The 26,144-nt window shown below is 38.4% G+C and overlaps 2 protein-coding genes across 2 annotated transcripts in view; both read left to right on the top strand.

Moving 5' to 3' along the window:
* The first annotated feature begins 42 nt into the window (after nucleotides 1-42).
* On the top strand, nucleotides 43-6,649 carry tfb2m (transcription factor B2, mitochondrial). Its single transcript, XM_067454662.1, has 9 exons — nucleotides 43-174; nucleotides 640-1,098; nucleotides 1,179-1,270; nucleotides 2,471-2,624; nucleotides 2,768-2,916; nucleotides 4,250-4,339; nucleotides 4,446-4,508; nucleotides 5,636-5,787; nucleotides 5,904-6,649. Exons 2-9 carry the CDS (start codon nucleotides 660-662, stop codon nucleotides 6,088-6,090), a joined length of 1,326 nt encoding a protein of 441 aa, XP_067310763.1. The 5' UTR covers nucleotides 43-174; nucleotides 640-659; the 3' UTR covers nucleotides 6,091-6,649.
* Nucleotides 6,650-10,258: 3,609 nt separating this feature from the next.
* The window catches only part of cnsta (consortin, connexin sorting protein a), a 45,778-nt gene continuing 29,892 nt past the window's right edge, over nucleotides 10,259-26,144 (top strand). The window contains exons 1-2 of the mRNA XM_067455894.1: nucleotides 10,259-10,394; nucleotides 22,381-22,803. Coding sequence (XP_067311995.1) covers nucleotides 22,464-22,803 — 340 coding nt within the window. The 5' untranslated portion in view covers nucleotides 10,259-10,394; nucleotides 22,381-22,463. The remainder of the gene's footprint in view (nucleotides 10,395-22,380; nucleotides 22,804-26,144) is intronic.

Below are 26,144 nucleotides of genomic sequence, written 5' to 3'. Positions count from 1 at the left end.
TGTTGAGAGAGACGTCGCGACGACATGACGTACATCGTGCGCCTCGCCAATAGGATTGCAAAACCATCGGGTCAACAGCACGCGGGGCTCAATGTCACGGACGCGTGTGTTGCGCAGCTTGAATAATATGCTTCATTAATGTAGATCCTGAGGACAACAACCGCATCAGTAGAGGTTAGTTTGGGTTATAATTGTATAAAAATCTAGAACCAACAATTTACATGTGCAGGAGAACCTTATAATGTTAGTTAATAGCTAATAGAGGAAGTTTGCTGCAAAGGCATGATAATGGTGTTCCAGCTCATTATAGGTAAAATATCTAGGCTACGGAGCAAATGTTTGTTTATACTTAGTCTTATTTGCAGTAAATTATATAGAGACAGAGTAAATAAATTAAATTGTAAATAAATTGTTGATGAGTCCCTATATTTATGATTCATATCAAGGTTCCCTCCCAGTGTTTTGAACACATTTTAAAAATAACATTAATCTCTAGGAAAGTTCAGCTATAACATAATTTATCTGTTACAGTTAATTACACAGTTTTATCCCAATAAAGTAAAATTAAGTCAATAACATTTTTACACAAAACTGTTCAGGTTTGGATTTGCAATTTTATTGTATATTTTATGATTTCAGGCTTCAAACTTCATGTCATCATGTCAGCGTGTGGAGGATGCAGGTTCTTTGTCCTGACTTTAAGAACTCTATGTGGAACATCAAGATCTGCATCGCCCTGCGCTTTGCTTAAACTCAGAACTGTATCCACCTCAACGAGAACTTACTCTCCAGACTCATTCTCCTCAGGCTCAAGAAAGACGGCCACTCAGGTGGGCAAACTAGAGCGAATTTCTCCATCCTCAGGAGGTGTTCACAGGAACCTCTCAGCTGTCGCCGTGCCTCTGCAGGGTCAGTTTCGCCCCCTCTGCCGGTACGACCCTTTAGATTTGGGGGATGTGGATGAGAACACGCAGAAAGCCCTAGCCTGTAAACACCTGAGGCGGTTCATCGTAGACCCTTCCCTCGCAAGAATCGTGACCAACCACCTCGCCGGAGATATTGATGATGGGAAAGCTGTTATATTTGAGTGTAACCCAGGTGTGTGTCTCTCAATTGCTAATTGAACGGCATCAGGATTTCTAGGCTTATTCATTTGGTGGGTTTGTCTTTGTCCGCAGGTCCTGGGGTATTGACACGCGCTTTGCTGAACCGTGGAGCTCAGAGAGTAGTTGCGTTGGAAAGTGAACCAAACTTCCTTCCTGAGTTGCAGGTAGACATCTGAAATTATCTCATCTCATTCAGCTTGCTGCCAGCTTTTACTGGACCCGTTATGGCAGTTGGCAGATATATATCATTATTTGTTCAGACAGGATCACTGCTACAGACTATTTTGCAAGTTGCTGAGCAGTACAGCTAAACTGATTTCCATATTTTCAAAAGATATAGCCTTACAAGGTAACAAACCATAAAAGAAAAGACAATTACAGATCATTTAGGCCAAAGTAGTTTTCCAAGATGGGGTAATAAATGTTTGTTGTGACAAATGTGTACGTATAAAATGTACACTAGGGTTCAAAAGAAGTCTTCCCAAGGCTGCAATTATATAATCAAAAATACAGGGGGTGGGAAACGTAACATTGTGAAATATTATTAGAATTTAAAAGGAAAATTTATTCCTGTGATGGCAAAGCTGAATTGATATTTTTCAGGTGCGTTAGGTCTGTTTAACAGCAGCATTCAAGTAAGGAATTATATAACCAAATGTAAAAATGAATTTAAATGCACCAATTCTTATTAAAGCTATAGAAATTATTCTTTCAAAAGCGCTGAGAGATTTTCTTTCTTTTGTTGTTTGATTCGTATTAACAACATGGACAATAGCTGGGATATTAAGCTGCTGTCACTTTAAGGGCATGTTTATAGTACAAAGATATTTAGCTAAAAACTGAAGTTTTTCCTTAGCATTTTTGCATTGTCAAAACGGTCCCTGTTCACACAGATCCACAAACGACACTGTATTAAGCTGCCAGGCCAGTAGTTGGGTGTCACGTGTCTGAACATGCGTATGACGTCACCATTTTATACAACAACAACAAAAAAAGTGTAGTACACATTGAGACAATGATGGTATTGTTTTTAAAAACTAGCACATTAAAACTCATTTTACAAAGCCCCTAAAACACTATTGTCATGTAAATGAACAGCCAAAATGCAGTTTTACATTTTTTATTGAAAATGGTGTTGTGTAAACGCCCCTAAGACCTATTGCACAGATCCAGTTTACCTTCATTTAATGACAAAAAACTGCAATATAGAGATAATGATCAAAAACAGCCATAGAACCGCAACTGAAAGAATGTGTGCTGTAGCACAATACCATAAAGGCAAATCATGGAGATTTTTTTTTAAATCATTCACAATATAATATCTTCATATCACACACCCCCTAAAATAACCTTTGATCTTAAAGGACCTGGAGAGCAAACTGGACGGGCAGCTGAATGTGGTTCATTGTGACTTCTTCAAACTGGACCCCATCGGCCACGGCAGCATGAAACCACCTGTCATGTACTCCGAGAAGCTCTTCTCTGACCTTACAATCTCTGAGGTTCCTTGGTCAGCAGGTTAGTGTCCCAAACATCTAGATTAATGTGGCAAAAGGGAAGAAAGATGAACGAGTAAATAATCCCTTTAAGAAATGTATAAATATGTGGTTTGGATAAGAGAACCTCTAAATGTTATTTCTGTCTTTCCGTTTCTGAAACAGATGTCCCGGTGAAGATTGTGGGGATCTTCTCACACAGGAATGAGAAGAGCATAATGTGGAAGCTGCTTTACAACCTGTTTGAGCGGCGTTCCATTTTCCGCTACGGACGTGTGGAGTTGATCATGTTCATCAGCAAACATGAATACATGGTCAGTTCACATGTACAACATTTTTTAAAGCCAGTTCAACCAAAAATGAAAACTGTCATCATTTACTCACCTGCGGTTCGTTCCAAACCTCACTGCTTCTTGTGGAAGCTCGATCATGCTCAGGATTCCTGCTGGGTATTCAAACGTCTGAAATTACAATCTCCTGATTTTAAGGCATTAAAAAGTCTTAAATATTTGTAATTTTTCTACTAGGCATTACATTTTAACATGGAGTCTTAAATATGATTAAATATATGATTTTAGGCTGTTAAGCACCAAGTTGGCACCTGGTTAAAACCAGACCATTCTCAGAAGTAACTGAGTTATGATCTCGCAAAGGGGCGTCACCAACGGCCGTCGCTCAAATACCTCTGGGCGCAATTGCATAAACCTAAAACTAATCAGATTGATAAAGAAGATGACAATTGCAGAGCGACGGTGAAACATCTGAGACTCTGAAAGATATTCTCTGTTCGTGATGAGTTAGATGTTGCAATGGCTTCTGACAACTTTTGCCGTTGTTGTACAATAAATATAATAGCTGATAGCATATAGCTAAAAAAAACTACAAGCATCTCAGACCGACTGAAACATCTCTGATTGATGGTCGAACAGAAAACATCAACTCTGATCGCATTTGCCCCCGTTGTAAGGTATTTGTATTGCGAATAGAACACGATTTGCGATATTATTAAAATAAAATAATATTGATGGGAAAATTGTCTTTGGAAAATTGTTCTCACAAACTTTATTCAAATTCAGTCATTTCAGATGTGTTAGAACATTTTCAGACTTGAGCATTGTTACGCTAGTTATTTATTCACAATTTTTACATGATTACCAGAGCTAGTGTGAGGAAATAATCACAGAAAGGCCAGATACAGAGCTGCTGTGTGGTGTTAGCACATGATCACACACTCCCCATCCTCCTCATTAAAGTAGTCGAGGGTTGTTCTTTGCTAAGGTTTTAACGAAAATTAAAAGTTTAAATCGCTTAAAACAGACGTGCATTTATCACAAACAGTATGAATGTTTTTTTAATGATTAATGAAAATGCACATTTACTCTCTGACAGTAGATAGTGCTTATGGAACAGCAGAAATGCAGGCTGCCTATTTCTGAACAATGTTTCAAACTGCCATTTGATCAGTCACATTATACATTGTTTGAACTTTTACTAATCACTGTTACTTGTTGGGACAACACAAGGGTAAGTAAATGATGACAGAATTCATTTTTGGGTGAACTTAACACTTAAGTTATATAAGCGATATAAGCAGCAGTAGTTGGAGCTTTGACCCTAAGTATGAATTATAATTGTTTTCTCTCACAGAAACTAGTGACCCGTCCAAGAGATTATAAGAACTACCTAGCTTTCGGTGCTCTCTGGCAGATTGCATGTGATATTGAGTTACTGCATGAGGTGAGAACTTTTATTTTTAATAATTTTGCTACCTTTTTCTGAAAATAATTTATCAATTAATGATGAATGTTTTTTTCCTGTCTTTCTGCTTTGTCCTGATTACCAGGAGCCATTGTCCTCCTTTCTGACTATAAACAAGAAGAATAAAAATTCCACCTCAAAGAGCACTGTAAGTATTTTCACTCAAGTACTATCACTGTAGGACTCTTCATCTGTTTATATTGTATAAGTGATTCAGGAGAGACACGGTGTCGTCATCACTGCCCTCTGTCTAATTTGTTTAGGAATTTAATTGTGGTTCTTAATCAATTTCTTTTAAATATTATTATTATTTTTTATTTTTTTTAAATATTATTGCCTATGATTTATTAAAGAGAGTGTTCACCCAAAATGAAATTCATCCCATGATCCTCAAGCCATCCTAGGTGTATGTGACTTTTTTTTTTTTTTTTTTTTTTTTTAGACGAACACAATCAGAGATATATTTAAAAATACCCTGGCTCTTCCAAGCTTTATAATGGCAGTGAATGGTAAATTAGATTTTGATGGTCAAAAAAGTGCATCCATCCATTCTAAAAGTATTCCACAGCTCCAAGGGGTTCATTAAAGCCTTCTGAAGCTAAACGATATGGCATTGGAGCAACTTAAGCTGGTTCAAACTACTTGGGCTGAGCAACAAATTTAATTTTACAAATTTAAGCTCCTTCTCTTTGACCGAAATCCTCCGACATATCTCTTTAAAAATTCTTGTTTTAGACTTCTAATTCATGGCCAGTGTTTTGTTTTGTTCTATACGCTGATGCACTCGTCAATACGTCACGCGTTGGGTCACAGTTTACTCTTTTAGCACAATTCGACTTGTGTATGGTCGTCTGCCGGTTATTTTGGGCTATAAAGATTTAAATATGGATATTTTTAGCCCCCTGGAGCTGTATGAATTATTTTTATGATAATGAATGTGCTTTTTTGAATCTCATTTACCATTCACTGCCATTATAAAGCTTGGAAGAGCCAGGATATTATTTAATATAAATCTGATTGTGTTTGTCTCAAAGATGAAAGTCATATACAGCTTGGATGGCTTGAGGGCGAGTAAATCAAGGGATACATTTCATTTTTGAATGAACTATCCCTTTAGGTCAAATTTCGTGAATGAGAATGTTGATGTCCTTTACAAAAAAATGTAGCCAGTATTCCATGTTTTTTTATCTTTTATTTTTTATATTATAATTTATAATATTTTTTTTTTATGTATTTAATTATTATTGTTATTTGGCCTCATTTTCCCCCCCACAGACTTCCCAGAGTGATAACCTGTGCTTGGTGCGGATAACCCCACGAGAAGACTTGTTTAACTCTCACCTAACTCCCTTGAATGGCAGCACTCTGGTTTTGATGGTGAAACAATGCCTTGCTAAAAGGAAACGTAGATTGATTGAACAAATTAAGTATGTTTATTACCTGTATTTGTATACAAACTATAATTTCTGAGTGAACAAACATTTTTAAAGTAATATATGATTGGTTGTATGTATTCAAACCTATGGTCTGATGTCTTCCAAAGCTCATGGAGTCCTGGCAATGGATCAGAGCTCATTTCAAAGCTCTGCTTCCTTGACGACACGATGACAGGCGACGTCTACCCTGATGAGTACAAGCGTCTGTTTGAGCTAATGGAGCAGTCAGGAAACTTCACTGAGAGCTGGCTTTATGAGGAGATGCTGGAAACCACACACACTGGTCACGCCTAACACCGCCTGGGATGCATTACCTACAGAGCTAATCGTGGATGAAAAACAAAAGACAGTGTTTTATATGGAAGAGACAGTTAAAGGGAAAACACTGTATTGCTTAGAGACACCCAAAACCTTAATGGTGGTTAATATTTAGACAGACTTGTCTATGAACTTTACATTTTGATAAAGTTGTATTTAGTAATAAACTGTGGACTGAAGGAACCAAATGTTTTGGTTGTCAGTGTTGCTGGTTTGGAGACTTTGTCGCAATCAAGAAAGATGATACTGTTTCAGAGAGGTACTGTTGCCATGCTGGACCCATGAATCCAATGACATTATCCATGTACTACAAGTACAACAAATGCCTGCTTTATATATTTGATAAGAAGTATGAAATATTACACTTCAACATAACAGGAATGCAATCCTTTTGAAATCCTAATGATTACATTACCAAACCTATTTATGGGGTAAATTCTCAAAAGTACTTGTTTTTTGGTTGTTGTTTTTTCATGTTTGAATGTTTGCTGTATTTAAATATATTAATTTTTAATAAATGACACAAATGTGAGAATTGCATGGTTTTTACAATCTAAAACATCCGTTAAGTTTGGGTAGTTCAAAAAAATTATGAAATGTAATATGTTATTGAGTCACGAAATCAGTCTACGTTCTATTAAAAAAAAATCAATGAAAGCAAACCGTTGGATGTTGTGGTGGAGCCTTTTGTCCCTGAGCCATCATCACCTGCACCAGATCACTCAAGCCAGATAATGGTAAATAGCCAGTCATTATTAACAATATTATTTTAAACAATATTGTCATCTTGTTTTGACTTTCTTCTTTGTGATGAACATAGTTATTAATAAATATCCTGATGCTTCAAGGCTTTATAATGGCGGTAAACTCCGGGGGATTAATAAAGGCCTTCTGAAGCGAATCAATCAAGTTTTGTAAGAAAAATATCTATATTTCAAACTTTATAAAGGAAAATATCTAGCTTACGCTACGTTTCGCCAGTTACGCCTTTTTTGCAAACAGAATATCACAGCTCTAAAAATCTTTCATGAGTTGACTTGTTAATAACATCTTTGTATTATCTTGTAATAGAAAATAACATAGGCCTATGTGCTGTCCCTGGTGGAGGGCTTGAGACTTGAGCCGAAGCCTGAACTGAAATCCAACTCCAACCTGACAGAGAGATCTCAGAGCCTTGTCCACGCCTGAGCAAGAACAAGAGACACTACAAGGTGGGAAGAAGTCATCAAGCCATCACAGCCGCATTTGCTTTGTTTTAAAAGTCAAGAAAAGTCATCTTTATTTATATAGCACATTATATGTATTACTTATTTGAATAAATGCCATTTTATTTGAATAAACCTAATTCTGTGAAATTCATTCAGAGTCTGTCTACACATAACCCTACAATAAATGAGACTATAGAGCCTGAGGACAATAATAATAATTTGGCTAATTGGTTATTTGGGTTAAATAATCTATTTTTGTAAAATGTAGGTCAATCTTGAAGTTTATAGCAATAGAAAAACAAATAAACATTCAGTAATGAAACTCTAGATGGCGCAGGCGGATAGGTCTCCTTAATCGCATCATTCTCTTTAGGGCACAGCCGAACAAGCTGATTCAACCTTTAATACTTTGTTAGCATTTGCTGTAGTTGCAGGGTGCTTCAGAAAGCCTTTCCCAGCTCCACTTGTATTTACTGGAATGAATACAGTCATGCATGAAAACCTATGGTGAATATAACAACAGCATCATATCCTCCTGCATCCCAGAAATAGACTTTTGTCCACTGTAGTGGACATACTATTTTAGTGAATTTCTCATTACACCGTGTAGCAGTTTTAAGTCTGGATGGCCTGTAAAGAGCACATTCAGAGATTTGTTAGGAAGTTTCATTATGACAACAACAACTTTGATCTTTAAAAATGACTGACATTAATTTAGTGATGAAATTTAACACTCATAGTCTTGCGGAAATATGATCTGTTTTTGTCATCATCATTTAAATCTGACTAAACTTCCAATTGTCATAAATCAACATCTCAGGAAAATGTCATGGGGTTTCTAATCGAAATATGACTTACAAAACAGGGAATTTATTTCATACATCCACATGAAAGCATGTTTATCTAACATCAGGCATTTTGGCAGACACAACAAATGAAAAGGGCAAGAAATTTTATATCAATATTCCTATGAAATATTACATTTTATTATAAAACATTTTGCCAATTAACAACAAAACAACAACATTGTTTTTGCCTATATGTAATTTATTGTATTTTTCCTTTTTTTTAAACAAATGGTGTCCACTATAGAGCATAATGTTTGAATAAAATATTTTTTTAAATTTTTTTTCTTCTTCTTTCTCATTTGTTTATTATGCTCGTCTAAACAATGTAATTACATGAAAAATACTAAATTCAAAAACTTTTTTTTTTTTTTTCTGGGTCTCAAGAGGAAATCCTAATCCAACCATGTGCATTATTAATTTTTAATTTCACAAAACACTCCATTCAATTGCAATTGTCAATTGCAATCAAAAGTATGCTATGTATGAAGAGCAACAGTGAATTAATATTTATTGCATTTTTTAATATCACATGTGTTACCATGATGGTGTTCAGTGTTTGTGTGCATAACATTATGTCAGGTGAAGTGAATAACACAGATTATCTCTTCAGCACGGCACCTGTTAGATAAATCTGACAGCAAGTGAACATTTTGTCCTCAAAGTTGATGTGTAGAAGCAGGAATAATGGCCAAGCGTAAGGATTTGAGCGAGATTGACAAGGGACAAATTGTGATAGCCAGATGACTTGTTCAGACCATCTCAAAAACTGCAGCTCTTGTGTGCTGTTCCCAGTCTGCACCGGTCTGTATCTATCGAAAGTGGTCCAAGGCTCATTGATGCACATGGGGAGCGAAGGCTGGCCCGTGGGGTCTGATCAAACAAACGAGTTAGCTCAAATTGCTCAAGAAGTTGTTGGTTCTAATAAAAATGTGTCAGAATACACATGCAGTGAATCATAGTCTGTTGCGTATGGGGCAAAGCCACAGACCATGCAGTCAGAGTGCCCATGCTGACCCCTGTCCACCGCCAAAAGTGCCAACAGTGGGCAGGTGAGTGTCAGAACTGGACCACGGAGCATTGGAAGAAGGTGGCCTGGTCTGATTAATCATCCTGTTTTCTTTTCCATCACGTGGATGGCCAGGTGCTTACCTGGGGAACACATGGCACCAGGATGCAATATGGGAAGAAGGCAAGCCGCCAGAGGCAGTGTGATGCAATGTTCCTTGGGTCTTGCCATCCATATGGATGTTACTTTGACACGTACCACCTATACCTAGTGCTGCAGAGACCATGGAAACTACTCCCTAATGACCCCCTAATGGTCTCTTTCAGCAGGATAATGTGCCCTGCCACAAAGCAAAAATGGTTCAGGAATGGTTTGAGGAGCACAACAATGAGATTGAGGTGTTGACTTTGCCTCTAAATTCCCCAGATCTCAATCCAGTCGAGCATCTGTGGGATATACTAAACAAACAAGTCAGATCCAGATCCGAGTCCGATGCCCCACCTGCAACTTACATAACTTAAAGGATCTGCTGCTAACATCTTGGTGCCAGATACCACAGCAGCACACATTCAGGGGTCTAGTGGAGTCCATGCCTCGGGTCAGGGCTGTTTTGGCAGCAAAAGGGGGACCATATTAGCTCATTATGTTATGCCTGATGATCAGTGTATAACCTTCTCAGCTTGTGATGAGCTTTGATTCATCATGTGACTCTTATCACCACTGTGTTTGGTGGTTGTCAGTGTATTATAAAGGTATGCGTACAAAACAGACATTTTGTACTTCTATAGTTTGTAACATTATATCAGTTAATGAAATACGGGTTCTTACTGTGAATTTAAGTTAAATCTGTAAAACCTTTTTTGGTACATTTCTGGCAACCACAGCGGTCAGTTTTATTTTTTTATTTTTTCAGTTTTATATATATATATATATATATATATATATATATATATATATATATATATATATATATATATATATATATATATATATATATATATATATACCTCACCTTTAAATTCAGAGGGAAAAGGACTTCAGCTGAAGTACCCGGATAGAAGGAGGAGGAGCTGCGCAGACAGCTGAAGTACCCGGATGATTGACAGGAAGAGCTGCGCAGACGCGCCAGACGCGCAGCAGAAACACAAACACATCAGCCGACAGACAAGAGCGCGGTTGCCTGTTCATCAGAATTCAAACCACCTTCCCCATCGATCTGTAAGTGCTGTATCTTATTTTTAATGTAATATTTATGAAAGAAAATATCCTCTTGTGAAAAGCAGAATGAAACGTGCAGCTTGTTGAAATAAAGGCTTGATGCACTTATGATGCTATGCATGTTAGCGCTTGTATTAATGACAGCTTCAGGATCTGCTCTATCCGTACCACCGGCTCCTTATGTGATAAATAACACTTATGGTATTACACTTACAAGTTAGACCAATGCGATATGTGCAGTGATGAAAACGGCTACATGGAGCTTTATCCCTGCATCTGTAACGTTATATGATTATGACAGATATTTTGATGCACGGATCATGTGTCTATATATAACGTTATATATCATGATGGACACTGCATTACATAATATCAACATTTGTTTTCATCCAACTGCGGCATCTGTATTGATCTCTCTTAAATTATATTCGTAAATATTATGACAGGAAAAGGGAATGGGAATTGAAGTTTGAGCATCATTTGAAGTGTCATGTGTCAAAACGTGTCAGAACGATGAGCTTTATTTTGCGTCACTGAGCGTGAGATATGCATGTTATGCCAAACATGTTTTGTTTTTAAGTTTTAAGTAACTTTCTTTGTGCTCTTTAATACAGTGAAATAGATCACTGTCATGCTAGGAAAGCTATCAGTCCAGTTGAGAGTGTCATTTCAATGGATTGACTCCGCAAAGGCCACGACCCTTCCCAAAGGTCCAGTTTTGACAGTTTGTGCTTGCCTCCTCTTTTCTTGTATTATCATTAAGTGTTATTACATAAGAATAAGGTATTGGTCAGTTGGTCATTATCATAAAACAAACAACTTGAATGATGCAACATGATCTTGAACACCATGTCATAATCTTGTACTCAGGGTGAATGTTGTTTCTACCAAATTATTAACTCTTGAGGGACAAGGACCACATCCTCTCGTACCACTGTTTGAATAATTCATCTTCCAGAATCTGGCAGTAACTTTGGGAGGTTAATTTTTAGTCCATCTAGTATGTGAAACGGACTTCAAGATAGGAGATCAACTCTCAAAACGTACTGCCAGATTCTGGAAGATGATTTCTTCAAACAGTGGTACGAGAGGATGTGGTGCTGGTCCTTCAAGAGTCACTCTCAACCTATCTGTCTATAAAGTCTATACAAGCAAGTCTTTATATATTTTTACAACACTTCAGCTTGTGATTTTATAAAGTGGGGGTCATTTTTTAGGATTCTTTACCTAACTTAAGTCTCTGAAAGCCTGGCACCTTGCACTTCTGGAGACTCCAGGTAAGTTGCAGTTCTGGAAAATGGTGGTGCTGGAGACTAAAGGGTTCGTGATGGTTTTACACTCAATACTTTACTTTATTTTAAATACTTTTGCAGTTGTGTCTTTTCTTCGTCACCTGTTTTTATCTGACCTCCTGACCCAATGAGCATTTCACTGTCCAATGGTCATGCCTTAACTGCAATTTCTAGTATTGCATTAGTATTTTACCCTTCTCATGGGCATTTAATAATTTTGACTTTTTAATCTAAGTTAAATCTCTTCTTTGGCTCTATTCATCTGTAAAAGAAAACGTGCCTAATAATTCTGCACACCTGAATACAAGGTGTTTTTTATTTATAGCCTTCACAAACAATTATATATCACTTATAAATTATTAAATACAAAATTAATAGTAGTAATTAGAATTAATATGGTTTGGAATTGGTCAAATGTGCCTTAAAAAATATGATCAAAAAACCAACGTGCCTATTAATAATTCTGCACACGGTGTAAGTAGCGGCTAATGCACAATAAACAACATAACATCACACCAAATGTCACAACCTATTAAAACATTTATTTTGTATTACTCAGATGTACTTTCGGTCACGGTGCCATTTGCAGAAATACACCGCTCCCGGTAAGAAACAGCCAATCAGAGCCAGGAGGAGTGTCTTAGGAGTGTTTATCAAGCTTGTGTGCGTGCTGATCACAACCCCCTCTCATGCACAGCGTGTACAGGCGTTCAAATTCAAAAGGTCGGTGTTTTCTATGCCTTTGCACACCTGTGGCTGGTTGCAACCAGTAAGTTACAACTTAGCGTAGATAATTATTATTGCTCCGCACACACGACACCACTGCTTCCTCTTCTCCTATTCCTTGAATCTGCTGTGGGTTTCAATTCCTCGTCGGAGCCCATTGACTCAGTGTCAAAACTCTAGCCGCATAACTTACAGATAAAATGTCATGCACTGTGCAAAAGCAACTAAGCAACTTTGCAGAAACCTACTAATTCACTGGCTTGTCATGCTGCTGAAATAATGTACTTGCAAACCTTATTTAGCATTACATATCAATAGAATAATTACTTGCATACTGTAATGTTAGTTACCGTTGTATCATCTTACTAGCTATTTATTACTTATAGAAATATTGCAACGTCATATTATTTCATTACATATATTGCAAAATACGTAATGCTTTGAGGACCAAGTGTGTAGTCAAAGTATGGGCAGGCCATAGACAATGTAAATCATATTTGTTGATGTTTCGTCCGTAATTTGTGCCATAACTGTTTATCCGCCATCATCGGTGGCACCGGTTGCTTACTAGCCTGCGCGTTCGCGGCCGGCTCTATTATGATGGGGGAGTAGCTGTAGAGGAGGAGGAGCTGTGTAGGAGGAGGAGGAGCTGTGGAGGGGAAGGACAGGGTTTTTCCTGGGTCACACTGAAAAAAATGACTTTGTGGTATGGTAAAATCTATTACATTAATTCATGTAATTATTACATTGTAAAATTAAGTTTAAGTTGGAACTATATATCTTAAGTAAAATGTACACAGTCTATTCATGTAATAACTTAACTGAGAAAAAAGAGTAAATTTTATCATATATTTACAAATAATATTTAATGTTTTATAGTCACAGCACATTCACCTAAAATAGTAAGTAAATTTTACTCTGAAAAGCAAAGTGCATTTGAAAATGCGCACAGATTTTTCGCAAAGATCCAACATGTTCAGTGGTGGCAGAGACGGTCATTTTGGGATGTTGCTTTTATGTGGCTGACTTATTCTCAATAAGTTTTAACTTTTCACTGAACGTGAGTTTTAATCACAATAACGGTAGCCAACGCTACATAAGTTCTTATTGAGAATTAATAGAGTTTTTTTATGTCACCATTATGGCGATGAGTGTTTTCTTTAGTTGGGCAGTTTGGCGACTTTTTAATCTTAATGTTTCTCTCACTGCTGTGACTGAGTTTGCTATGGCAAGAAAAGCAGAGAAAACACGATCAGATGCTTTTGGCCGCTTGATGATCAGAATATGATCATTGTGTAGTGGCTTAATTCACCAATCTTATACGTGAATATGAGCAATATACTATTAACCTTGTTTTATTCTAGAAAAGATCCAGCACAGTTTTAACCAGAAAAGTTGAATACATTTTATAACAGACTGTACACTAAGCACTTTGAACATCTGCAAGCTTTTCTCACACACAGATATCAAGATTCAGCCTAAGAATCTCATCAATGGTGACATGCTTCATGCCACAATGCATTCTGGGAGCATCATGCAAAACTAAGAAATATCAGCAATATTCACTTGGGTTTTGTAATTGGATGCAATGGTAATCTGAGTGAAAGTTACAATCTATAGATGAGTATTGCCAGTGCAATTTACTTGTGTATTTTACATAAAAAATAAGTGGTTCTAGTAAGTAAATATTACTTAGAAAAGCCCGAGTAAATATTACAAGCACTTTCTGTGTGGAAAAAGTTGCCTAGCTTTTTTTAAGTAAATGTCACTCCAAATTTTTTTCAGTGCAGAAATCGTCTTCGGTGGTGGCTGACCAGACATGGTCATCCACACACACGCATATACGTGCACACATGCGCGCACACACACACACACCAACAGTAAAAATACCTACCCGTGTTATCTGTGAGCCAAATACTGAAAATAAATGTAAAATAAATGCAATTTTTTTCATTTTGCTGAATTAGATGCTGACCTCATCTAATTTTGATATCTCATTATGATGTCTTGATGTTTGTTTCTTTAGTTCCTCTTTTTACACAGTTTGCATGGTTTACCGATTAATTATTTTGGCAACAATTATTAAAAAGTAGCATTAAAAATGTAATGACAAATAGTCTAATTCTCTACCATATACAATTTAATAAAACTATTGGCTATCAACAACTTGCGTTGTTTTGGTAATTTACTACACATTATCAATATAAATGCTCAAAATAAATACATGAAAATACTGTGGATTATTAAAACTAATTCTTACGAACCCCTCTTGTTTAATGGGTTAAGCACTTGCGTTCTCATTTCAGAGGTGTAGTGAGTAAATGATTACACACTGATTAGTGAGTTCAATGTTGGACAGATCAGTTCATTCAAATGAATCGGTCCAAATGAGTCATTAGTTCGCGAATCGGACAAAAGCATACGTGTTATATGTGAACCCAGACAGTTAAAACAACGCTAAAGATTTGTCAACACAGAAAACATTACATAAGGATATTTTTCCTTTTTTTTGAAAGTATGGTTTATGTCAGCTGCGTGTGCAAAACGTCAGTCAAAAGAAGTGCGTTTTTTAAAAAAAAATTCACATCCAGCAGTAGGCTAATTCAGGAAAAATATTGTGCGACCGCGACACACGGAACATGGAGTCAGTCTTCCGACCTGATTGATATCTGTGAGTGAGAATGAGCTCAGATGGTGATCGTTTTGAAGACAGAGAGTTAGCGCATTGGCTCTCTGCTCGTGCTCTGTCACTCAGTTAACGTGCGCCCTGTCACGTGCTTTGTAATCTACATCAATTTATAAATCACAATAATTCATCAAATAAGGCTTTGGCGGGACAAAAAATTGTTTTGGCGGCCGCCAAAAAAAATTCAATGTAGGAAAAACCCTGGAGGAGCTGTGGAGGGGGAGGAGGAGCTGTGGAGGGGTAGGAGGAGCTGTGGAGGGGTAGGAGGAGCTGTGGAGGAGGAGGAGGAGGAGCTGTGGAGGAGGAGGAGGAGCTGTGGAGGGGGAGGAGGAGCTGTGGAGGGAGGAGGAGGAGCTGTGGAGGAGGAGGAGGAGCTGTGGAGGAGGAGGAGGAGGAGCTGTGGAGGAGGAGGAGGAGCTGTGGAGGAGGAGGAGCTGTGGAGGAGGAGGAGGAGCTGTGGAGGGAGGAGGAGCTGTGGAGGGGGAGGAGGAGCTGTGGAGGGAGGAGGAGCTGTGGGAGCTGTGGAGGAGGGGGAGGAGGAGCTGTGGAGGAGGGGGAGAGGAGCTGTGGAGGAGGAGGAGGAGCTGTGGAGGAGGAGGAGCTGTGGAGGAGGAGGAGCAGCTGTGGAGGGAGGAGGAGCTGTGGAGGGGGAGGAGGAGCTGTGGAGGGAGGAGGAGCTGTGGAGGGGGAGGAGGAGCTGTGGAGGGAGGAGGAGGAGCTGTGGAGGGAGGAGGAGCTGTGGGAGCTGTGGAGGAGGGGGAGGAGGAGGGGGAGAGGAGCTGTGGAGGAGGAGGAGCTGTGGAGGAGGAGGAGGAGCTGTGGAGGGAGGAGGAGCTGTGGGAGCTGTGGAGGGGGAGGAGAAGCTGTGGAGGGAGGAGGAGGAGCTGTGGAGGGAGGAGGAGCTGTGGGAGCTGTGGAGGAGGGGGAGGAGGAGCTGTGGAGGGAGGAGGAGCTGTGGGAGCTGTGGAGGAGGGGGAGGAGGAGCTGTGGAGGGAGGAGGAGGAGCTGTGGAGGAGGAGGAGGAGCTGTGGAGGAGGAGGAGGAGCTGTGGAGGAGATGAGGAGGAGCTGTGGAGGGAGGGCTGTAGCTCAGGCTAAGCCAACGTTTTCTAAAAACTCCCTACTGTAGCTTTAATGATTTTTTTTAATAATACAAATATCATAGAGTTGTTTGTGGTGGAGTAAATTAAACACGATATGTGGTGACATCACAATCGTGTTGCATTGTGGTATAAGAAGCTGCCTGAAGTTCACATATGAAGTAGACTCACTCCCTCGGTCAAAATCGAGGGAGCAAGAGTCTGTCCATATGAACTTCCCTTGTCCACTTCACAAAGTGAAACTCACTTCAAAATGGCTGCGTGGATTCCCCAGGGGGGAAGTGCTTAGGGAAGTTTGCAAGTGCGTGTCTAAAAGTGGAACGGAGCACAAGAGCACAGCCGGGTACTTTCATGTGTCCTCAGTGCTGCATTTTTGAGTACCTGAATTGAACTTCGACTGTTGATGATGACGTAGTACGAGAACGGGAGAACGCTTAAGAACAAATTTGGAGAAAAAGCCGAAGAGCCAAGACTACAACTCCCATGATTCCACTTGTTCATGGCATCATTAAGTTACACCTTTGTTTTGTGGTTTGTGACCAAAAATTACATATTGTGCCTTTAAGAGTTGGGAGCCATAAATAAAGCTATGAGGAGCATCACAATATTTGAAACTGATTTGAAACAATAAAGTATTTGAAAATTGGACCAAAAAATAAACCTCCTCACAGTCCCATGCCTCGCTGCTTGCCTCATATATATGTATGTCTATGTATGTATATTTTATATACACACACAAGACTTATAGCTTCAATGAGGGAAATAACCCTGTAATCCCCTGAAGCATTGTGAAATTAAAAAAACAGCAATGGAGCTTTATTTAAAGATGTTGATTTGGGCCTAGATAAATAACTGAACTAAGTGTGAACACACCCTATCCCTACATCTTTCACAGAGCAAAATGGCTGTGGGCTGGTGTTAAAGTGTTGCACAGTTTAGGGGAGAGTGGGGCAGAACCTAACGCTTTTTGACTTCCTCAGTTTGTGTAAGTCCACTTGGGGTTTGAATGATGAATTGATACGCTGATTCATAACGGTTTAAAGCTTTGTTTTGAAATCAGCCCATCACAATATAAGTCGTTATTTCAGGGTTGGGGTGGTGGTGGGGGTTGTGCACAAAAACTATTCTCATCGCTTCATAAAATGATTGTAGAGCCACTGTAGTGAGATGGGCTTTGTAACGACGTCTTTAGTGCGTTTATGGGTCTTGAGAGAGGAAATGACATCGGTGTCAATGAAGGCCTTTCTGAGCCATTGGACTTCAACAAAAATATCTTCATTTGTGTTCTGAAGATGAACAGAGGTCTTAAGGGTGTCGATCAACATGAGGTTAAGTAATTAATGACAGAATTTTCATTTTTTGGGTGAACTAACCTTTTAAGAAATGTACTTTTGCTATGGTTAAATAAATGTTCAGTAATATCCTCCAAAATGTTTTTAATTTTGGTGCAATTTTTTTCTTTAAATAATGTTGATATGGCAACTACTAAATACGCTAAGCTTTATCATCCTGGCATGTGTGGATAGTTTTAAACCATGTGTGTTACAACTAATCATGCGTTGTGCCCCACGCTCCTCTACCTGTTGTGATTCTCTGACTGGTGGAGAATCATATGCAGAATCATGGGTATTGTAATTTTTTCACCACTGTTGAACTTGTTTATTTAAAACATTAAGTTATAAATAATGCATCTAATTGCTTTTAAAAAAAAGCATTTAACATGGGATAATAACCTCGTATCTTACAGTAGGTATGTTTTTAAAGGTTTATTAAGTTATCGTTACAGTCAATTTCCTTATGGAGAAAATTAATGGGGATTTTAACTTCTGGATCCAGATTCTTGCGTGCTGCTGACCAATCAGAATCAAGAATTCCATAGAACTGAAGTATAGTTCATTAGTATTTTGATTAAAGCTGCATTCCGTAACTTTTTGCACTCTAGTGGTTAGTAAAAAGAACTGCATGCATCTTGCGGAAGAACATTGCAGCCGGAGCTACTTCTCTCTGTTTATGTATATGGCAGATTACCATAGACTGTAAAAAAAATATGGACATAGTGTCCGTGACGTCACCCATAGGATTCCGATAAGCCATCTATAGGATTCCGATAGGGGCGAGCTGGGCGTTGCCATCTTGCGAGTGAGTCATCGCGTGTCACTCCCGGATAACAGAAAATGGGCAAAAAGGTGGGATGTGCGCGGAGCTGAGGTGACGCAGTGACTACAGACGGCAGATAAATGGCTATCCACTTGTAACCACGCCCTTAATTATGCAGAATTTTAAGACTTTATATAACGTAAACGAATGAGTTATAAAAAAATTCACCCCCTTCAAAGTTGTCATGAAGGTTAAAATTAGCCGTATAGGTCAAAACCACAATTTGTACCAGGCTGTAAACATGTTTTTTTCTGCTGTAAAGTTGGGAATTTTAACATGGGGCTCAATGAGATTCTGCTCCCTTCTGGAGCCTGTCCCTAGAGGCCAGTTGAGGAATTGCAGTTTACATTTCTTCCGTATTAGCTTCAAGAGAGATCGCTGGAGGTTGCCGCTTGCGGATTACGCAGGGACTGTGCTCCTCCGCGGCGGTACCTACCAATCTGGCCTGAAATAGTCCCAATTTAAATACTTATTATAAGTGTACCATAATGATTCAGGGTAAGACAAAAACACAGTTTGGAAAATGGATTCATGTTGTACATTCTCATTATATAATTTTTGTAAATCTTGAACACAAAAAGTTACGGACAGCAGATTTAAGTATAGCAGAAATGTATTCTAAAACATGTAGGAAGGAGTTTGAGTATTACTTCCCATTTAAACTTTCAGTTTTAAATCAAAATAGAGGATTGAGGTGGATTTCAGAAATGGTTTTGAAGAACACTGCGTGTCAGACACATTTGTGTCTCATCACTCCAGTCATGCTTGATATTCAGGCTGAATAAACCTCTCTCTCTCTCTCTCTCTCTCTCTCTCTCTCTCTCTCTCTCTCTCTCTCTCTCTCTCTCTCTCTCTCTCTCTCTCTCTCTCTCTCTCTCTCTCTCTCTCTCTCTCTCTCTCTCTCTCTCTCTCTCTCTCTCTCTCTCTCTCTCTCTCTCTCTCTCTCTCTCTCTATCTATCTCTCTCTGCTGTCTTTGATGACTAATGAATTCTCTCTTAAAACAAAGCAGATGAACGAACATGGCAGCTCACATACCCACATTTCTGCTTGCATTACATGACCGATCTGATGTTATTCTGACTGTGCCCTTTTAAAGCATCAACTATTAATATAAAAACTCCTCCTGATGACAACTTAAAGCGGTCACAGGCCCGAGACGATAGATATTTATCAGCTGTATCTTGTCACTAAGATACCAAACCAACATGTGTCAAGCAGGTTTACCTGGCCCTTCTCGATGATGTGGTTTGGATGTGTGTAGGTGGTATCACACCGCAGGCACAGATCTGATGGTCCCAGCTCACTGAGTCACTATTATGTTGTGAGAAAAGCGTATAAGTGCCTGGGGTCTGCTGTGAGTCACTCTGCTCTTCTACAGGGCCAAATAACATCATGTCCTCTATGTAAACTACTAGGTTTCTTATGGCTACAGTTCCCTGCTTTATAATGATTCATAACTATAATAAATTGTAACATAATGGTTCTATTGTATAAGCCAGTGCAAGGCAAGTTTAATTATGTAGCACTTCATACACAATGGTAATTAAAATGTTTTACGTAAAAAAGATTTAAAATGATCATAATATATGCAAAAAGTAAAAAAAATTAAGAAAGCAGCAAATACAACTAAAGCTACCGTTTTTGTAGCTAGTGAGTCATGTCTGTTAGCTTTAAGGATACTTTGGGAGTCGATTCGTGTACACATAAAAAGAAACTAAAATTATGGATGACTCATGCTGCACTATACATAGATTTGTTTTTAATGCGTTGCACTTCCTGATTCAAGGCAATAATGTAAATGTACTCCAACTTAATTATCAGCCAATTCCATATCTCCAAACAGTGAATTTTCACTAACTTGCGATGTTTAATGGACTGATATATTTTAGTATTAGTGGTAATTAGCTTAAGTTAGCATTTAATTTTACATGATCAGTTTTTGAACAAATAATTTTAAATCAAGTTTTAATGTTCTTTTAAAAATGTTATTAGGGTTTGTAGGTTTTTATATTTATATTTTGTATATATTTTATATGAATTGTTTCAGCTTTAGTTTCTGTAATGTTAGAACATTAAAGGTGCACTATAACTTTTTTTCCGTCTGTTAGAGGGCGCCAATTCGAAACAAAGGCGTAGTTTGACGATGCCAAGTTTGAGCACAGAATCTTGGGACATGTTAGCCTGACAACCCAGACCCACATCAAGATGTCTGGTCTGGAAACTCACCACTCCAAGTCTTCCAGAGTCGCGGCCAAAGCCGATTCGAAAGACCGCCGTTTGCCAGCTTTGCAACTCTGCCATCATTATGTTATGCCCCACCCACGACTATACACAATGTTTTTACAGCTCAAAGTTGCTTTTTACAGTTGCTAGATGACACTCGTGGGAGATTAGATTTGCTGCCGCTAGGGTGGGTTTAGATTTCTAGGCTAGGGACATGTGGACTTCACCTTACAGCCGGTGGAAAAGAATCGGGATAGGACTCAGGCAGATATGATGCAACTGACATGTAACTTCCTGGTTTGCTGGTTAAAATAGAAATTTTATGACGATTTACAAATAGTTGAAAACATTTGGGATATTGTAAGACTCAATTGAAAAAAATATATATATGGTTTTTGGATATTTTACTGAAAAAACAAATGTTACATAGTGCACCTTTAACTTAATGTTAACTTACTATGTAACTTGCCAAGGCAACATTTAGTTATTTTTTTTACATTAATTAAAATAATTGTAATAGTTTTAGTGAACAATTCAACACTGTGTTTAGCTCAGTTTGTTTACCTAATGCATGTTGTTGTGCCCTAAGCATTATCATTGCACGCAATGACCAGTCATTCATTCATTCATTCATTCATTCATTCATTCATTCATTCGTGTCTGTGGCTCCAGGATCCCCCGGAGCAGATGAAAAAACAAACCAGACAATCTGCTTTAAGATCTGTAACATGCTGTGTGATATTGCATAAGCTCTGTCATGAGACAGTATAGCAATAAGCATGCTTTTTCTTCTATAACAAACCAATGGGGACCATCATGGAAAATCTCCATGGTGTATGAATTCACTATTCAAGGGACGCAAACAATCAGAGAGAGCGATGGGGATAGGGAAAGAGGGAGTGAGGGGGAGAGAGGGAGAGAGAGAGAGAGAGAGAGAGAGAGAGAGCGAGAGAGAGAGAGAGAGAGAGAGAGAGAGAGAGAGCGTGAGAGAGAGAGAGAGCGTGCGAGAGAGAGAGAGAGAGAGAGAGAGAGAGAGAGAGAGAGAGAGAGAGAGAGAGAGAGAATATTGACTATGAAGAGCATTTTCTACATCTTTTTTTACAGCAAAGATTATAGGTAAAGGGACACAGGCAGGTTGGTTCGGATATCTATGCTTTTATGAATGGTGTGGTATTCATTTTATTTTGTTTATGTTTGATCATGACCCTAACTTTTTCTTTTCGCAAAACGTGCAATGCAAACATTTAAGCATGTTTGTATAAAAAGGGTTGAATCCATTCAACTATCTTAAAAGAATGGGGAAAAAAAAATTTGATTCAGTGATTGATTTATATCATCACTCAGAAATGTTTACCGAAGTCTCTGAATTATACTAAAATATTTTAGTTTAAGATACTATTACTGAATATTATATGAATTGTTATATGAATTAAATTAATTTATTGTAATTTATTTATTTACTTTTTAAACTTTATTTTGGGCAAAATTTCTTAAAAGTTAAAAAAAAGAAGTATATTTTATAGTGCAGTGGTTAGATTTTTTTGTGTATTTCATTTTTTATTGCACGGAACATTTTAACTGATTACATGTTCAATGGTGGTTCTTTGGATTGCATATTTGGGGGCAATAAACATATATATATATAATTGCATAGAAAATAGAGAAATCTCAAGTGTTTTGTTTCATGCACTGCACTCAGCCAGCTTGAAGTGGAATGAGTCAGTTCTCTTAAAGGCCAGCGAGCTCTTTACCTTTCATGATTGCTCAGGGCTATAAAAGTGTCCCTCTGATTTGTTCTCCAGCGGCTGAGCAGGAGCACCATTGAGTGGCTGAGAGGCCTGCAGGGGTTTGAGTGGATCTTCATGCTCTCAGTCAGCTGGACCTTATGGACGACGGACAGTGGCAGAGCGATGGCCCAGTGAGGCGGGGAGGACTAACCGACCCCGACTTCATAGATGACTCCGAGTCCACCCGCAGCCCGGACGAGAACCAGAACCGACTAGTGGAGGAAGCAGAGGAAGTCGAAGAGGGGCCCCGTGGTGGACAGAAGCCCCTCCAAAAGGATCATGCTAATAATAATGATGATGATGATGAAGATTATGACAGCTCCAAAGTGGAGGATGAGGAAGAGGAAGAAGAAGAGGTAGATAGTAACAGTGGTGCGTACTCTCCTGAGCTGGATGGACACATCCGAGACTCACCAACACCCAGTCCCAGTCCCACAGGTAACAGACACTGTCACATAGAGACAACCCACAGACCACAGTTTGAAAAACAACCTGGTGTGCGTTTCCCATACAAAGATGTGACTTGTTGCTTAGCTACCATAGTATGTATGATCCAACAAATGTACTGGTCAAGATTATTTCCAGAAACCGTATTGTCGAATTTGTTGGTCAACCACATTCGTTTTTTTATCATGTATGGAAGCCTGTTTCCGCCACTAAATAAAAAAAAGAGAGGAATTGCAACTATTTATCTTAGAATTCTGACTTTTTTTTCCTCAATTGCGAGTTGTAAAGTCAGAATTCCGAGATATAAACTCGCATAACTTGCCTGGTTCAAGGTAAGGATTTTTTAGGTCCACATGTCATACAAACTAGAAACTGAGATGACACAACTTTGAGGTGCTGTTTACGACTTTGTTGGAACTTCTGAAAAACGCTGACTAGTTGAACTATACTGATAACGCCAAAACGTCTTAAATTAAAATTGGAAATGTAAAAAAGCTACATTCAAAATATAAATATTACAGTAGTAAATCAATAATACAAAAAAAAAAAAAAAAAAAAATGTTTATTGTTCTTAAAATTCCAAAGTAAGACTATACAAGAGCAATGCATTCAATAAAACCTTGAAAACATAAAGTAGGCTACACACACACACACACACACACACACACACACACACGCACACACACACACACACACACACACAAATAAATAAGTATTAACCTACAACAAAGAAACACAATATACGATTTTTCTATGTATGCAACTCAGCCTACAGGCTATGCCCATCGATTAAATATCAACAAGTTGGTTAATCAAATCCGGGGACACACTGCAAGCGTGAGCGTCTCGGCTGCGTGGCGTGTCCGTTTTTGTTTCGGCTCACATGTTAACAGCTTGGAGTTTGCACACTGCCTGTGACGCGCGGAAAACGCGTGCATGCTAGAAATAGAAGAGCGCCTATTTTTCACGCGTGTTGGGAGCGTCTCCTCCGGGCCAAATAGATTAGGAAAAGATGTTTATATATTATTTTGACATGAATACATATTATTAAATTAAATTTTCATGTTTGAAAGTCTATAGGTTTACATAAATAGGCCTAATTGTAATAATAAAAAACGTCAATTATCGATTTTGAAATATTGCAACTGTCAATACAGAACGAAATATTCTGTAGCCTATTTTGCCGTCAATACCATAGATATGTGGCTACTCCCGACGTTTTCTTTGCTGTATCAGTAGGCTATTTATGTTTAACATTAGGAATAGGGCTTCCCTCCGCATCAATAGCAGCAGCAGCGCCGCATCAGACACGCTTCTAGTGTGCAAAGGCAGAGAAAAGGCCACACAGCCCCGTGGCTGATCCGCAACAGAAACGCCACGGGCATCCGCGGCATATGACAGTGAAAAAAGTTACATGTAGAGTGCATTACGGGCGCCAATATTCCGTTTAAAACCGGAATAGTCCTGGGATGAAACTGCTCTCTTAGAGGATGGATACCCTCGGTCACATCAGCGGGATTAGACATTGAACATTTAAAATTTAAAACAGCTTATTATGTAGGTAACGTAGCCAATGTGTCCGATGCTTTCACTTGATGCAAACGTTTGTTTTTGTGATTAAAATACATCAAATATTACCAAAACATCTGTCTTCCTGTGTGCAGAAATTTGTTTATGTAGCCGTGACAACAAAACGCGTGCGCGCATGCCTGTGATGCTCCGTGCGCACCGCGCGCCAACCCCATATACTGTGGCCAACCCGCAAGCCTTGCACTTCTGAAAGTCTGAGGAGCCACTCGTGTTGCTACCATAGATATACATAATAAATAATATACTTAATTACATAATATACTTTATTATGTACATCTATGGTTGCTACTACTCTCCGGCGCCGCCATCTTTATTTTGAGTCTGACAAATCGACGCGCAAAATTTGCGTCGATGTATTTTTTGCGTCGACGTCATCGTTGTCCCAGCCCTAGTCCCAAAGCTCCAAGGAATGAGAGCACAATGTGAAATTCATGAGTCGTGTATCAGTGCATGTGCATGAATGTACTTCCACAGTTCTAACACAAATCGCTAGCTCACCTAGGAGTTAGTCTTTTTCAGTCAAGTTCTCATCTGCTACAGTGACAATTTCTAAAGGAAGAGTGTGTCCTTTGCCAAAGATTGTGAAGTGCGTGTGATTGAATGATTACAACAAATTCAACATAGTCATGGCTGAGAATCAATAGCCAGTCAATGAGATATCCTTGAGCACACCGGTATTTTCCTTCCTCTAAAGTTCCATAAATAAATGGTGCTTGGTGACTTTATATGCTAGTCAAATAGACTTTTTCTGTCAAAGTTTGCTAACTTAAAGTATCAAAAACCTAAAATGTGTAATTATAAACACTCAGGAACCAAGTCACACTTGTATACAAAAATACAAATTAGTGATAGTGAATGGCCCTTGGACATTGAATAGTTTCTGAGGCACAGCCCAGTCCAAACGGTCTCATCCTGAAAGTTCAAGCTCTGGGTGGAGAAGCGTTTCTATTGTCTCAAAGGTGTCAGGCTCTCTGAGTAATACTGCTAGACTTTTGTTTCAGTTTTTTAGCTGCAAAGCGACTGACTGTCCCATTGTTGTCGTGCAACTTTCAGACAGGTTTCAATGGAATGAATAATATGGGCAAACCTATAGTGAGATATATCTGTGTTAAACACTGGGTGCAGCCGCTCCATAAAATTTAAAGGGACATTTTAGATGCCTGTGTGTTAGATGTACTGTAATGAAAATGCACTAGATCTAAGGGGCCATTTCTTTACACAACACCGTTTTCAAATAAAAACGTAAAACTTTTTATGCATTTTGGCCATTTATTTATTTATTTTTAATTCTTTATATATATATATATATATATATATATATATATATATATATATATATATATATATATATATATATATATATATATATATATATATATATATATATATATATATATATATATATATATAAGGTCCTTCTCAAAAATTTGCATACGTGATAAAAGTTCATTATTTTCCATAATGTAATGATAAAAATGAAACTTTCATGTATTTTAGATTAATTGCACACCAACTGAAATATTTCAGGTCTTTTATTGTTTTAATACTGATGATTTTGACATACAGCTCATAACATCTCAAAACATTAGCATATCATGAAAAGGTTCTCTAAACGAGCTATTAACCTAATCATCTGAATCAACTAATTAACTCTAAACACCTGCAAAAGATTCCTGAGGCTTTTAAAAACTCCCAGCCTGGCTCATTACTCAAAACCGCAATCATGGGTAAGACTGCCAACC

The sequence above is a fragment of the Pseudorasbora parva genome, chromosome 10, assembly GCF_024679245.1.
Source record: "Pseudorasbora parva isolate DD20220531a chromosome 10, ASM2467924v1, whole genome shotgun sequence".
Classification (NCBI taxonomy): domain Eukaryota; kingdom Metazoa; phylum Chordata; class Actinopteri; order Cypriniformes; family Gobionidae; genus Pseudorasbora; species Pseudorasbora parva.
This window is presented reverse-complemented; position numbering and strand designations above follow the sequence as displayed.

Excerpts from the sequence above, each read along its gene's own strand:
- tfb2m (XM_067454662.1), top strand. The coding sequence starts at position 660 with ATGTCAGCGTGTGGAGGATGCAGGTTCTTTGTCCTGACTTTAAGAACT. Across the intron at positions 2,625-2,767 it reads TGAGGTTCCTTGGTCAGCAG|ATGTCCCGGTGAAGATTGTG; the intron begins GTTAGTGTCCCA and ends TTTCTGAAACAG. Across the intron at positions 4,340-4,445 it reads ATATTGAGTTACTGCATGAG|GAGCCATTGTCCTCCTTTCT; the intron begins GTGAGAACTTTT and ends CCTGATTACCAG.